The 14,675-nt window shown below is 36.5% G+C and overlaps 1 protein-coding gene across 2 annotated transcripts; it reads left to right on the plus strand.

The window, feature by feature from the left end:
• Nucleotides 1-108: 108 nt before the first annotated feature.
• On the plus strand, nucleotides 109-3,833 carry GTF2H5 (general transcription factor IIH subunit 5). 2 transcript variants are annotated; one of them, XM_057406676.1, is made up of 3 exons: nucleotides 109-186; nucleotides 507-626; nucleotides 3,440-3,833. In XM_057406676.1, exons 2-3 carry the CDS (start codon nucleotides 592-594, stop codon nucleotides 3,618-3,620), a joined length of 216 nt encoding a protein of 71 aa, XP_057262659.1. In that variant the 5' UTR covers nucleotides 109-186; nucleotides 507-591; the 3' UTR covers nucleotides 3,621-3,833. The 2 variants fall into 2 exon arrangements, with proteins under 2 accessions (XP_057262659.1, XP_057262666.1); XM_057406683.1 differs by lacking the exon at nucleotides 109-186 and adding an exon at nucleotides 286-306.
• Nucleotides 3,834-14,675: the final 10,842 nt, after the last annotated feature.

The raw sequence follows: 14,675 nt of genomic DNA on the forward strand, positions 1-14,675 counted from the left end.
CATTTATTCTTCTACCTAACCACAACATGTAGCCGCAATAAACAGCAAGTGCCACAATCCCCTGAACTAGGCAGCCAGCAACAAACTCCTACACGGGCCTGTGCGGTAGGCGGGCGGGAGTGAGAGAGCGGCTCCCCTGAGAAGTGGTGGAATCTGCCGGTTGGGAGAAGCCCCCGGCATTCCTAGGTGCGCGTTGGGGCTTGCTTCCCTTCGCCCAGGCCGCGTTCTGCAAGGCTGCTGTGGGTGGTTGTCTCCAGCTGTTGGAGGTGCTGGCGGGGGGCAGAAGTCCCCATATTGCTTCTAGGGGTGAGGGGAAAAGGGGAAGGCCTTTAATTTTCCCAGCTCAGTGTCCTGCCTGCGCTAGGTCTGGTACTACGGCCTGTCCCTGCGCGCCACTCCAGGCCCCCGCCGCTTTTCGTGGTCACCGGGCAGCTCGGGTCCTGGAGAGGTGACTTGTCGTGAAGTATCGCTGAGTTCAACCAAGGCGTTGCTTCCTTTGCTTTCAGGTTTACTCTTGTTTACCTGTGAAGCCCAAAGCAAGAGCTGTGCTTGTCACCTCTTCCTTTCAGCGTTTGTGAGAAAACTCAGAAGATGGTGAATGTTCTGAAAGGTGTGCTGGTTGAATGGTTAGTAACAGCACTTACTGTCTCTTGTTACGTCAAAGTCTACTTATTTCTTTAGAGCTGGAAATGTTCTATGTAACTTAAGAGTCTAGACCCAAAAAAAAGGAGTTATGGTGAGAAGGGGTGATGCTGAGTGAGCACATATGAGAAAAGCGAGGCCTTTGGGGGAAGGAGAGGCAGTTGTAGGTAATGCTAATTCTAAACTCCTTTTTTCTTTTCAAGATACTGTTTTCCATTTATGCTTAACCATTAGATGTACCCTCTTGTTCATTATATTGCTTACAAATAATGTGGGGGGTTTGTGTTGCTGTTAATGAGCAGTGTGTTTCTTTACTGGCTGTAGAAGCAGGGATAATTTTTTATCCTTTCTTTTCTTTTTTTCATCAACTCCAGTCCAAATCCCAGCAAGGCTGATATGGGGCCCTGTTTGTAGTTGATTCTCAAAAAGGAACACTCTTTTAGTTTGTGAAAGTAAGCTTTCCATGTATATACAGTAAACATGACTAAGAATTGGATAACTAGTTAACCTTCAGAGTAGAAAGAAGCATCAGTCAGGATTTGTAGAATCATTGCGTAGCGTTATATAACATTTCTGCTGTACACTTGTAACTGCACTAAAGTAGAAGAACCTTGAACCGCTTGTGGTCTGCCTGCATAAAACTGTGATCTTGCAATATCTGTCTTCTGAGCTGATTGGACATTAGCCAGCTGAAGTCTGGATGTCTAATGGCTATGTGTGAGCAGTTCAGAACTCTGCTATAATGAAAAGCTTGTCTACTCAAGTTTGGCTTCATGCTAGTACATTAATAAACCTCTGAAGCACAAAAAAATGCCTGCCTGCAGCTGATTATGTAAAGATGCTCAGAGCTCAGAATTCTTGAATGACAAGGCAAGAAGCTCTAAAATCTCAAGATGCTAGCAAAATGTTTTGTTTTGTATGTGTTTATTTTACACATATTTAAAGATCTGAGTGTTTTTATTCAGCTCCATGGCCATGTACCACTTAGTATTAGCATGGAACTTAATCATTCTGATAACAAATCTGTAGCATTTGTTATGCCATCAGATGTTTTCAACAGCTCCCTGGGAAACTGACTTTTGAGGTGGTTTTGCTAGCTCTTGGTTTGGTTTTGTTTGTTTTCTCCCCACCTTTGCATAAAGGTGACCTTTGATTTGGCACAAAATTTCATTCAGGGAGAAGATGCAGAATTACTATAAATCTGTCCCCTTCTTTACAGTTCAGACACAAGTTTTTTACAACCCAGTTTTTTGAGGATGTTTACGATACCAAATGGACAGGCAGTGCAAAAAACTGAACCAACCCACTTCTGAATGTGTAAATAATGAAAATAAGATAGTGAAATGTTGTGCAGGTATTTTTCCATGTTGGTGCTTTTCTGAAAGCACCATATCAAGGATTGTAATCTTCAAGTACTGTAATGAGATAAGTGTCTCTGCTGTGACACATAAACCTATTGGTAGTGAGTACAGCTCTCTATGCTGATTGTGTGAAAACCAGTCTCTGGATACTGCCTAGCTAGGACAAAAGCCAGTACTACTGATGTCAGTCACTGAAGTACAGCAGAATGAAACAAGCAAAAATTAAACCTCCTTGCACCCATCCAAAGGGGCATGTAGCAGAATGCTGAGAATCACGTACTTCTGGTATCTGATTTTTGTCAGTTCTTTGGTTTCTCTTCTTAAATACCAGAGTACATAAATATCTCTTCTAAAGCGGATATAGCTTGCTAACTTTCCCATTCTCCTTTCCTCAAAATTACCTTCTACTTTGAAAACTCATCTTACTCTAGTCATGCTTCTACAGGTTTGAGGCTAATGTTAAAGGTTGTTTTTTGAATTACACCATATATACTTTTAGGTAAGGGAGAATTAGTCCTTATATTGTGCTTAAAAGGAAGGATTTGAAGAGGATTTCTTTACAGATTTTTATGTTCTTAAAAATGCTTTTTAAGAATTACTGTGTTGCCAAAACAACTATGTTCATAATTTTGAAGTGTCCAGAGCTACCAGATTCCAATTTCTTGTATTTCTTGCACATATTATTCACCACTTGTTGCATTCAAATACTAAGTTTTACCAAAGAACATGCTTTTCCTGGTTTGTAAAAAAGAGTATCAGAATGATATTGCCCGAACGCGTCAAAATTTCAGTGGATCAAGGAACCACTTTAACTAGCTGCTTAGTATAATGGAGCTGTTTCAGTTACCTGCAATATCCATACTTCCAAAATGTTTTCTTCTAAACTTGTAAATTTAACTTAGGAGGTAACATCATAAAAAAGACTGTTTGGTCACTATTTGATAAATGTACAATTCATACATACATTACTATTTTTTCTCTGTGCTGTACCACTTTGAGTGGGATCAGTGTTCACTTGGGTTTTGTTTGTTCTTAAACAAAAATATGCTTTAAGAAAACATGGTTTTATGGTTCTATTACTGAAGATAAAAATACAAGCTCAGACTTGCCTTATTTAAGTGTTGTTTTGGTTTGTTGTTGGTTGGTTGGGTTTGGGTTTGTTTTTTTTAAGCTACTTAAACATCAGCATAGGGATGCTGTCTGCTAATCAAGCAGCATGTTCTCATTTGACTTTATCTGTTTAAAGTAACCCAAGTATTTACTATTGTGAAATAAACAACTTCTTCAAAGGCTTCATGAAGTTGTAAGCAACTCTTGAAATTAATACTGATTTCCCATCAAACTTTGGCAGTGTTTTCAAATGGTGGTTTTTCTGTTGGTTTTGAGCTCTATCTTACTACCGTGAGGTGGGATCTGACTTGTGTTTGTCTCTACAGCGACCCAGCAATGAAGCAGTTTCTGCTCTACTTGGATGAGTCAAATGCATTGGGAAAGAAGTTCATCATACAGGACCTGGATGAAACTCACGTCTTTGTATTAGCTGAGTTGGTTAACTTCCTCCAGGAGAGAGTGGGCGAGTTAATGGACCAGAACTCTTTTCCTGTTACTCAGAAGTAGAAAGACTAGAGAAATGAGATTACTGCAAGTTTTGGAATAGTGAATTTCAATAGCTTGGATTGTTACTGTTTTAATAAATACACTGTGGTTACTAAGTTTCACATGGGAGTGGGTACTCTAGAAAATGGATCATTTTCATAGACATACTCTTGAATTGTATTTATAAGTTTGAAAAAATCATGATATCTTTATTAAAATCCTTAAAATCATAAACTTGAGAACTTGACTAGAGAATTTTTGATTCATGCTCTCTGTTTTTTCCATTTTTTTTTTTTTTTATTTGCAAGGTGGTATGACCCAAAAGTTAGTGTTTCTGTACTGGAATGCTATAAGAACACCCCTGACATGTTATGTTCTTGTGGAATTGATAAAATTTGATTACAGTGTGACTGAAATAATTTAAAGAATGTCTGTTAAAGTATACTCTATGCTTGATGGAACATCTCCATAAGATGGAGGCATGGTCAGATAGTGCTTTAGCTTAGTAGGGTTTATACACAAAATTAAAGTTGGTGAAAGCTGTTTGTTTTGTTGTTTTTTTGTTTTGTGTCCGTCCCCCCCCCCAACATTTTGTAAATGCCCCATGCTACTTGTCTACTTCTACTTGAGGCTACGCTTTCTGTTTTCTTCTGGGTTTGGAGAGTGGTGGTGGGACTTTAGGAGTTTAGAGGGGAATGGGGCATATGAGGAGGTAGAGACAAAAAAAAAAAACCATTAATCCAGATCATTGCATTTTAATTTTAAACCGATTACTTGCATATCAACAATAGCAAATTAAAGGGGTAAAACAAATGGGAGAATGGGAGACCAATCCTTTAGATATAATTGCTTCTAGTTTTGCACTGAAGCTGATACTTAGTCACAATAGCCTATGTGATCAGGAAGGGGAAATAAAGACTTGTTTGGTCTACCTGTGAAGAAAGCTGGGTTTGATTTTTTTATTTTTTAATTTATTTTATTTTATTTTTTCTGGTGGTGTCAGGTTTTTATTGTATGTGGGTTTTTTAATTCAGTTTAGTTCTGCATTCCCTATTGCACTTTACTGTGAGAAAGCCATATATTTTCATAGTTTTTTTGATTTGTTTGTTGTTTCTTTTTTCTTTTGTTTTATGCTGTATTTGTACCTTACTATCCCAGACCCTGGCTTATTTAGTAAGTTGGCTAGTGTATGATGATAAAACCTGTGAAGATTTCTGTCTACAAATATGGCAGATGCAGATTACAGAAACAAGCAGAATAACACATACTACCTTTTCTCAGCCTACTTCCTACTCAAAATAGTCAAATTTATTCAATCTTTAAGTAATCTTTTACAAATGCAAGACTTCTACAATATTACTTCAAATGGAAGCTTGGTTTTCAGAGCTGCTCATCTGATGCCATGTTTTTATTTTTTTGGGGAAAACAAGTGTAAATAGAAAGGCTTTTATAAGGAGCAGGGTTTTCTACCGACTCTCAGACCATTTCTTTTTTTTCCCTTGTTCAGTGGATATCAGATTAGTTTGTGGGTTTGGTTTGTTGGTTGTTCTTGTTGTTTGGGGTTTTTATTTTCTTTTCCCCAGTAATAGGAAAGTTTCAGGAGAAAGTTTCATTAGATGTTCTTCATCAAAAAGCTATCCAAAGTTCTGCTGAATTGCATATATTCAAGCTCATGGAGTTGAGCAAATAGCCCTGTAGAATTTAGCTTCTGGTACCCGTCCTCTGACTGTATAGAACAATTGAGTTTGGTCCAAGTTGTTTCACGTCTTCCTTTTACAAGCGGAAGCTTCTTTAGTCACATAGATCAAGAACCAGCTACACATCTTCATTTGATACAAAAAGTTGAAATCTTTTAGTAATGGTGTGTTGTTTCTTATCTTTTTCTTGACATTGGTCTAACATGGACCTCTTAACTTATTTTATGGAAGATTATTGGATACTTATTTAATTGACGCATAATCAGTAATCTTTACATGGCATGATAGCTTCATGCAATTTATTATTCATTATCCTTTCTTTGGGATCTTATTTTATTTTCCATCCAGATTTTGATGAAAGGTAATTGATCCTTCCCTCTCTTTTCAAATGGCAGTATTTGAAAAGTTGTGTTAGAATTATGCCTGGGCAACTTACCTCTATTTAGTATTTCTAGTGCTACACTTCTATTGTGATTTTCCTTTTAAATCTATGATAGATTTCTTGCAGTTCTTATCTTTTTCTCCTAGTTAATTGTGCTTAATTAGACTTCGATCCCTCCTGCAACCTAACCAGGCCTAACTGATTCTAAGATGGAAGGATAAACAAAAGATAAAAGAAGCAAATTGGTATCACCTTATGGGGTCTAAGGAGCTGAGTTCTTTGTAGCTTGTGTTTTAGTTTTGGTTTTTTGTTTGTTGTGGGTTTTTTTTGAAAGTATATAATCCTGGACCTTGCATGCTTTATGCTTTTTAAATTACATACATATGTGTGTGTGTGTGTGTATATATATGTGTATGTATATGTGTATTTCCCAGATGGGAGAAAAGTAGATAGTAGCTTTAAAAATGTCAAGACACTCTGAGATAGTTAACATTTACACTTACAGATTTTAAATGTTTTCTCTGGCTTTCATTTAGGTGTGAAATATTATTGATAAGGAAAGCTTAGAATGAAATATTGTGTTATGAGTATCTTTATTAAAGACTGGAAGCATTTGAGAATAAAAGATTAAGGAAATCTGTTTAAATATATACATGTATCACTAATGAAGTTGGTATGGTGAGGACATCAGCTTTCACTGTATTTGGAATATTATATGTTAACGTAACATTTCTATACATAGCTAATAAGTTCAGTTTTTTGCTGTTATCTGGCACAGGGACTGTATACTTTGCTCAGGTCCTGCCTGAGCAGCAAAAAAAGAGCTTGAATGGCAGACTCCTCCTGGCATCTTGTTGAAGCAGCAGATTTTATCTTGATGGGCTTTCACTGCTATAGGTTGAGCTGGTGCTTCGCTTTTTGCTTTCAGTCCAAATTCAGAGTATCTTAACTACAGGAGGAAGAGCATGGTAGGATAATTACCTAAAGGACGCTTATTTTAACTTTATTTCTTATTTGGTATTTAACGTACATCTGAAAAGGCTTTCAAGTTCACTTGTTTGTGATATAAACAGTTGCTCTTGGGTAGTTACTGTAATTTTGAACAGGCTCCAAAATGCCACTTTAATTAACACAAATAGAGAAGCTAAAGAGTAATATCTGACAGAAAGATGAGAGATTTACAGCAGGTAAGAATTTGAACACTGCAATCAAGGTATTTGTTAAATGGAAAGAGAGGGGTGGAAACTGAAAACACAGCTTCCTATTAAAATAATCAATAGTACCTAATTTTAACTGAAAATTTAACTTTTTTTGTGGGTTTTTTGTGTTTGGGTTTGGTTTTGCTTGTTTTGTTTTCTGTTTGTTCAAGCCTCAGATTATTAAGTTTGTTTATTAATGGTTTTCAAAGAAAGCTGTTTAATACGGCCATAGTGTATCACAAAAGCAAATAAGCCTAAATGCTGTCACATATTTAGATACTTTTAGAAATTGTATGATAAGCTAATTCAGAGAGTAATTTTAATGAGGGAGTTGGCAGCATGATGAAGATTACCCTGAGTTAGTCAATACAGAGAGGGATTATAATTAATTTCTTAGTCAGTTACAAATGCAAGTCCCCTTTCCTCCTTTGGAACAGCAGTTAGCCCAGGAAGAATAATTATCCAGTCCAATAAAGGAGGAAATAACCAGCAGTCAACAGAAACAATGGATGTGGCCTCAAGAAAAAAAACTATTGAAAGAAAATAGAGAATGCTTCAGGGAATTGCACCATTTTAGCTGAGAGAAACCAGATTGAGTGGACTTGACTTTGTAGCTAACCTACTCGTGTTTCATGAAAAGACAGGCACCTAAATCCATTAGGAATGTAGAATGATAGAATAGTTTTGTTTATTTGTTTAGAAATTTAATGTGCTTATAATGATAGTTTGGCTTTTGTTCTATAGCACAGTGCTGAGAGCTATAGGACTAGTGTGAGGTGCGATACAAAAGCTTCTTGAAGTGCTGTTGTACATTAAGAAATCCTATTTCACAGTCTTTCCATGACTGCAGGGTGTATTCAAAAGCATCTCTTCCATTCTATTTTTTTTTCTTTTTTTTTAACATGGCATAACAACAGGTTTGCCTATTTATTCTTACTCAAGTTACCTCTGCAGGGCCATCTCAAGTATTCAGTAACAAACTAGAGAACATGTATTTTATGCATTAACAGGATTGTTTACTGTGAATTTAAGATAATGGTATCTCATTGTGTTGTTAAAATTACTTATCTTAATCTTTTAACACCATAAAAGTGTCCAATTTTAGTCGCCCCCTAGGTTGAGCTTGCAAAAGTAGGGCTGTAAAAACCATATATAAAAAATGTTATATATATAATTTGTATATTTTATATATTATTTATCTATATTGTGTATATATCTCTTTCTATAAAATCAAGTCTTTAATCATATAAACCAACACAGGTTGAGGGGTATGTTTTGTCTCCCAACCAGGCAGTAGGCCACTGAAGAAACAGTAAGATTTCATAATAAATCTTTTTCAGTTCCCAGTTCCACAGCAGATTCTGATCCTTCTGCCACATTGACTTGTTGATTATCCCACAAATGATCCCATTAAAGCTGATGGTGGTTACTGTGAAATGAGGTATTACTCAATATTTCAGAATGGGGTGTCAATGTTTGTTTTGTAATTCAGGCTTTGGCAAGTCTTACATACACTTCACAAACTTAAGGGTTCAATAAATTGGTTGAGTTCATAATGATGGAAGAATAAATTCTTCCTAAACTAAGTCATTACCTTTGGTCTTGTGATTTAACAACTAATAAGAAATTTTAAAAATAGGGTATCTGAGAGAAATATGATATGAAGCTTTTTTTTTTTTAATGAAGAATTGTGCCATACAGGTATTATTTTACCCATCTTTATTTCCTATAAAAAGATTCTCAGGACCGAAGACTGAACAGTTTGGAGACAAACCAGTAAGGGGAGCTCTTAGCAATATTTTAAACTGCTTTTTTAAAAATTGCTGCAGCATGCGCAGTGATGGGTCAGAGACTTACCTTGCTTTGGAGAATTAGTATCTTGCTCTCTGGATACACTTCTTGCTGGAGATGAACATTCCGCTTCAAAGGATCCTTTGAGAAAGGTATTTGCAGAAGGAGAATTTAGAATGTAGGATCTTTAGCTCTGAAATGTCTTAGATGTTTATTTATCCAGTGTTTTCTATCTGTGCTTTAAAATGATGTGTCTGAAGCATGGTCTTCCCTTCAGACATTACTGGTAGGTCTGTGTATTTCCACACCACTAGGCTGCTTTAGGAGTTCATCTGTATTAAGTTACATCCTTTTTTTTTTTTTTTTTTTGTGTGTGTGTGAGTGTAAACCACAGGAGGACATTATTGATACATTCAGAAGTAACTTTTATGAAGTTGGGGTTTTTTTCATCTTTATTTCCCCCTCATAAAAAATGCATGTGATTGTAGGGTACCTGTTCCTCAGAGCACATGCAACATACTGTATGGGAGACACATACAACAACTATTCAATCTTACTGTATCTCAGTCTGTACTGCAGATTTCTGCATCCCTATCGTGTTGCTAGTAGTACACAGAAATGAGATATAGAAAAGGTTTTCCCTCATTACTCTCAAAAGTTAATAGTTTTTACTGGCTTACACCTACATAAAGGTAAAATTCAGTATGTTCCCTAACCAACCAAACAAAAACTCCACAACACCTACCAGTTAAGTTTTAATATGAGGGAAGAAAAATCCCCTGACGTAATACCTTGGATATAATTGATTGTATTTTTGTATAGACAAAAAGTAATTTTCTCCCCTCCGTGTAGCTGTAATAAGAAGATAAGCTGCAGAATAGAAATGGACTATAAAATTCTGTCCAGTGAATAAATTTAAAAAGTGAAAACTTTAGTGTTGTTAGCTTTTAGCTTTTTGTGCTTGAGCAATTTTAGGTGTTGGTAACAACAAGAATAAGGTTCCTGGAAGAAATCTCATTTTCAAATTAATACTTTTCTTTTACCAAAAGAAAAGCAGACTCATAATACCCATGCAGGAATGTTGTGCTCAAACACATTAAAGAAAACCCACCCAACACCAAAACTGACAGGTAATTCATTAGCCGTAAACTAGCCTCTCAGGAAAGAAATAGCATGCAAAATTTCTGAATTACTGTAGATTGAAAGAATTGGCTGTCTGAGCTGTACAGTTGCTCACTTTTCTAATACATGAAAGATGGACCCTGTTGTAAATTACAGGACATGGAGAACGATGGGTATGCTTGTAGCTCTGAAGTGACTGCTTGCAGCTAAGAAACTTTTGCACATTTCTACAATGTTGGCATATCTGGTATACTATCAGTAGTGAGAGGTAAACATACTAAGCAAACCTCTCTAATCTGTCAGCGTTTTGTGTGTTGTGTTCTGATATTTCAAAGCTAGAGGGGTGAGATAGGATGAGAGATATGAGGTAGGAAAGAAGGGGGAGAGTATTTTATGCTTCTGACTAGCATTTCCTGTTAATTCTGAAATTGAACAAGATCACAAGGAGCATAAGGACAAAAGTGAGATAAATTGCACTCCAATTAATTTTAATTCTATATCCAAAAATGTACTTGCAATTAACTAGAGCTTAATTGGTTTATAGAAGGTCCTCTATTTATCATCAGAGCCAACATGTGAGGACTGGGAGAGCAAGTTTTCTTAATGTTATGTCTTTTTATTCTGCCTTGCTTTTGTCCTGCATGGGACCACTTTTTCCATGTGTAATGATAGTGTAGTTTTGCTTCCTTTTAATAGCTGGTTTCTCCTACACTGACGACTTTATTGGGTATATAATGTGTTTTGCATGTGTGTGGTATGTACATCATTAGATACATAGGTATTGCAGAAGCTAGAGATTCAGCAGATATGAGTAACCCTGGAATAATGGTAGTCTTCTGTGTCATCAACCAGCTTGAAACTAAGATATGGAAGAAGAGAGTCTCTCTTCAGCTGTAATATGAAGTGTGCTCCCTGCATTTGACTTTCCTTTTGGTCTAAACTGAGACTAACTATATGTTTTAATTTTGGGAAGGTTATAAAGTCAGTATAAAATTGAAGAAAAAAGAGGCTTGGCTTCTTAAGGAATATTTGAAATTGATGTTGTCAAGCACAGCCATGGTGAGGTCAGTGTGATAAAGAACTGAGACAGCTTTTTGCTGCTGGCCAGGTTGCCATTTGGGCAAAGGCAGATGCAAACAGCCTTTGAGAGGAGCTGGAGAGGAGGGATGAGGAGTGGGCAAAGCTAAACACCTGAAATGAGCTGTGAGGAGGACGAGGGAACCTGAGGTCTTGGAACTAGTATATCTTTCCCCTTGTGGGTTTGAGTAGCTTTATCTGTCTATCTACCTACCTATTTATTTATTTATTTTTAAGCCATTTTGCCTGTTTAGCCTGAGCCAGAAGGAGCTGTGGGGTGTGGGAAGGAGGGATTCTGTGGCTGTGTATATTTCACAAGGTAGTTCCTGAAGTTGTTTGCCACAACTATGAAAAGAAACTAGACCAAGCTGAAACCGCCTTTTCAATGCGCAGTTATTCTTCTAGCTCCTTTTTACTTTGTTAAAGTTGCTAACTACAAGAAGCAATCCGCTATGCCTCTCAATTTGAAACAGTGAAGGAGGCTTTCAGGTAGTGCAATTTTTTGTTATCATTATAGTTGCATAAAGATCATGACCAAAACAAATCATAGAAACAAGGAAAGAAGATTGATAAAAATGGCCTAAGTTTAAGACTAGTGGTCAGGCATTGGCAATACTTCATCCTTGCTCAAGCCTGAGATTAATCACTTCTACCAATGTTTTAGTTTCTACTAGTCAGGAGGCTCGCCTTGAGAATCAGAAGTTGGATATGCTGGAAACTTGCCACTCTTGGGTCGAGGGAATGTCAAAGTCTGGATTTTTCAGTCTCAAAAACTGCTACACTCAAAACACGACTGGTACTTTTCTCCTTTATCCTGGCACCCAGTATGTAATGATGACAGTTGTACACATCTGTGACCACATGCAGTAATGCAGTATCATGTACAGTGAAAAGGGTGATGTATAGATTTCTTTTCTTTTAAAAGTAAAGGGTGATGTATAGATTCATTTTTCTTTTAAAAGTATGAAAATAAAAATAAGAGAAATGTGAGAACTTCTATGTGCACTATTAAGTATTGAATGAAATTTATTCCAAGTATAATCTCTGGTGCCAAGTGATTGATCTTTTTTAATGATGCAGGCATTTAAACATATGTAAATTCTGTAGCAAGTGTTGAGAACATAGACAAAATGCCAAGCCATTAGTTCAAATTTCCTCCAGATGTTGGTAAGAAAGTCATTAAAAAGTAATAAATATACAAAGCAAATATTAGCAAAGTTCAAGCAAACATGAACTTATTACCAAATGCAGCAAACTTACTATTCAGAGTTGTTCTGCTGCTTTCTGAGACCTGATCATATGTGATACTGAGCACTGCATTTAGCAGTACTATTCTTAACTTCTGCCTTACTGCTAGAGCTGTGAAAAGTAATTCTCTCTGAGAAGGGTAGATGTTAGCAACATTGTTGTGGTGAGACTATCTCACCACTTAAAGTATAGTTCACCTTTAAGATTATAAGAAAAAAGGGAAGAAATACTTAGTAAAGGTGACAAGTCAATGAATAATTTCCATGTTTGGCACATCAGTTATCTTACAAATGTTGAATTTCTATTCAGCTTAGTGTATCTTGTCCAATTTTCCCGTTTACCCAATTGCTTCTGTTCTTATCTGCAAGATATTTTTCAAATCCTTCTGTGCCATTTACACCAGATGGATAACTTTGAGCTTGCCCTTACTGTTCTCCTTGAATACAAGTACAGGATCTTTTTGTATATGCTAGGTTTGGCAGACTTAATTAAAAAAGAAAAAAAAAACCCACAACAAAACCAACCCAAAACTGCTGTTGCTTTTAATTTGTCAGTTTTCAGTATCCTGGGATGATATCTGTAATGTCCAGGTTACATTAAGCTCCTTGAAGGGAGGAAGGTGGGGTGGAATATATGTGGAAGGTTGGAGCTGCTTACACAACAAAAAATGAGACAGGAGGAAGCTGGATTGAACAGCCAGTTGAATGGAGGGTTTGGTTAATCTCTCAATTACTGAGGAAATCCTTGCTCTTTTGGGGAATCCACCCAGGCAAGCAGACTTGTTTCTCTTTTTCTAATGCATTCTTCTGTGGTGGAGGAAAATTGCAAGGTTAGGTACATCAAAAGGAAAATGCCTTTTGGAATCAGTTAAGCCTATAGAGCTAACAAAACTGAGTTAAGTTTGCATATGAAAAAAAGTATGAGTGAGTAGATTTGCATGTGAAAAAAGTGAGCAAGTTTGCATGCAAAACTCTCCAGTGCATTAAAAGTGGGATAGTCATTCATGCTGGAAGTCCAAATAGAGGTAAAAGAGGAAGACAGAACAATGGAGACATCTACAAGAACACACGAGACAGTTAAGTATCTATTCTAGTTTAGGTCCTTTGAGGTAGCATTCCGCAAGGTGAAGTGTTCTTTGCCTTTTCTTACAACACATAAAGACAACTTAAATTTCTTCTTTTTCTTTTATTTTAGGGTATTTTGGTATTTCTCAGCTTCGCTTTTTTTGCTGAAGGATTGAAAAAACTGGAGTGAAATAATGACATAAAGGGGACAGTCTTTGGTTCCTTAAGGAATGAATTTGGTTCCTTAAGGAATGGAATTAACCATTTATAGAAATGGACAGATATTGGAGTACAGCTGGGTAAGATGTAAAAGCATAGGCCTGGTCATGATTGAAATGAGCAGAGCTTATTTCCTTCTGAAAAGGCACCTGTCTTATTGCCTTTGACCTTAAATTCACAATATTCCAATAGTAAACATGAATTTACAGAATTTTCTGTACAGTTTCTTGACAGAACTTTTATTATCCAGTCAAGCTGACAAGGTATCTAAACTTTCCTTTACATCAGTAATACCAAGAAGTTAAAAAAATAAAGGGGGTGGGGGTGGTGTGGTGTTAGGCTTCATAATAAAATTAACAATGTTGCATGTTTGATAACACAATTTTACGTTAATGCCTCTATTCATTTGTACTGCTGAAGTTGCATTAAATGTTGCAGTTGGACTATTGAAATGTTTCTGCTGTTAGCTCCATAACATAATGAACTGGTGCTTTAGGTCAAGTTGATTACACTGGAGGAAGGGATGGAGTAGACTAGTGAAGGAAGACATTCTCCCCCCGCTTTGAGATTTCTGTGGTTTGCATGTATCTTTAAATATACTTTGGAATGTGAATTCAGTGGCTTTTAAAATGTTTGATTATCCTAGAGATGTATCTTTAAGTCACAGAAAAGTATAAAATAGTAGTAACACAAAACTGATGCAGAACAGTAGTGGTATTTTTCTAAGTGTGGTCTGCCTTTGCATTTACAGAGCACCAGTGTCCTGTAGGAAAGTTAAAAGAGCATGTGCTGTTTCTGTAAATAACAGAGGTTTTGACTTACGTTTTCACTTTGAAAAATTAGGCCTTGTCTTAACTGCAAGGATACTCCTGGGTTCCAGTCACTCAGATCATGGACTTGATCTGAGATTGTTGTTGCTTCCTTTCTGCACATGTATGTAGTCTGTCCCTGATTTGGAATTGGGTCTTGCTGATTCACAGATACAAATGAAAAATTGCTCTTCTGTTGCAAGGTTTAACATAGCTATAGGCTTTGTTTTATGTATAGCCTATTAACATAGGCTATGTTTAACATAGCCTAAAGTATCTGGTTCTAGTTCCTCAGAATCTTATGTGACTTCTATGTGAATTTGTTTTGTTTTTTTTTTTGAAAATTATGTGTGATGTTGATAGCTGAAGCAATGATAAAAGAGTCCATCTTCCTGTGTATTTTCCTTTAGTCCTCAACATGTCATAGGGTGCAGAACAGGTAGGACTCCTGCACGGTATAACTCAGAG

Source organism: Pezoporus wallicus, unplaced genomic scaffold (genome assembly GCF_028554395.1).
Source record: "Pezoporus wallicus isolate ANWC-B61680 ecotype Strahan unplaced genomic scaffold, APGP_CSIRO_Pwel_v1 contig_3817, whole genome shotgun sequence".
NCBI classification, from domain to species: domain Eukaryota; kingdom Metazoa; phylum Chordata; class Aves; order Psittaciformes; family Psittacidae; genus Pezoporus; species Pezoporus wallicus.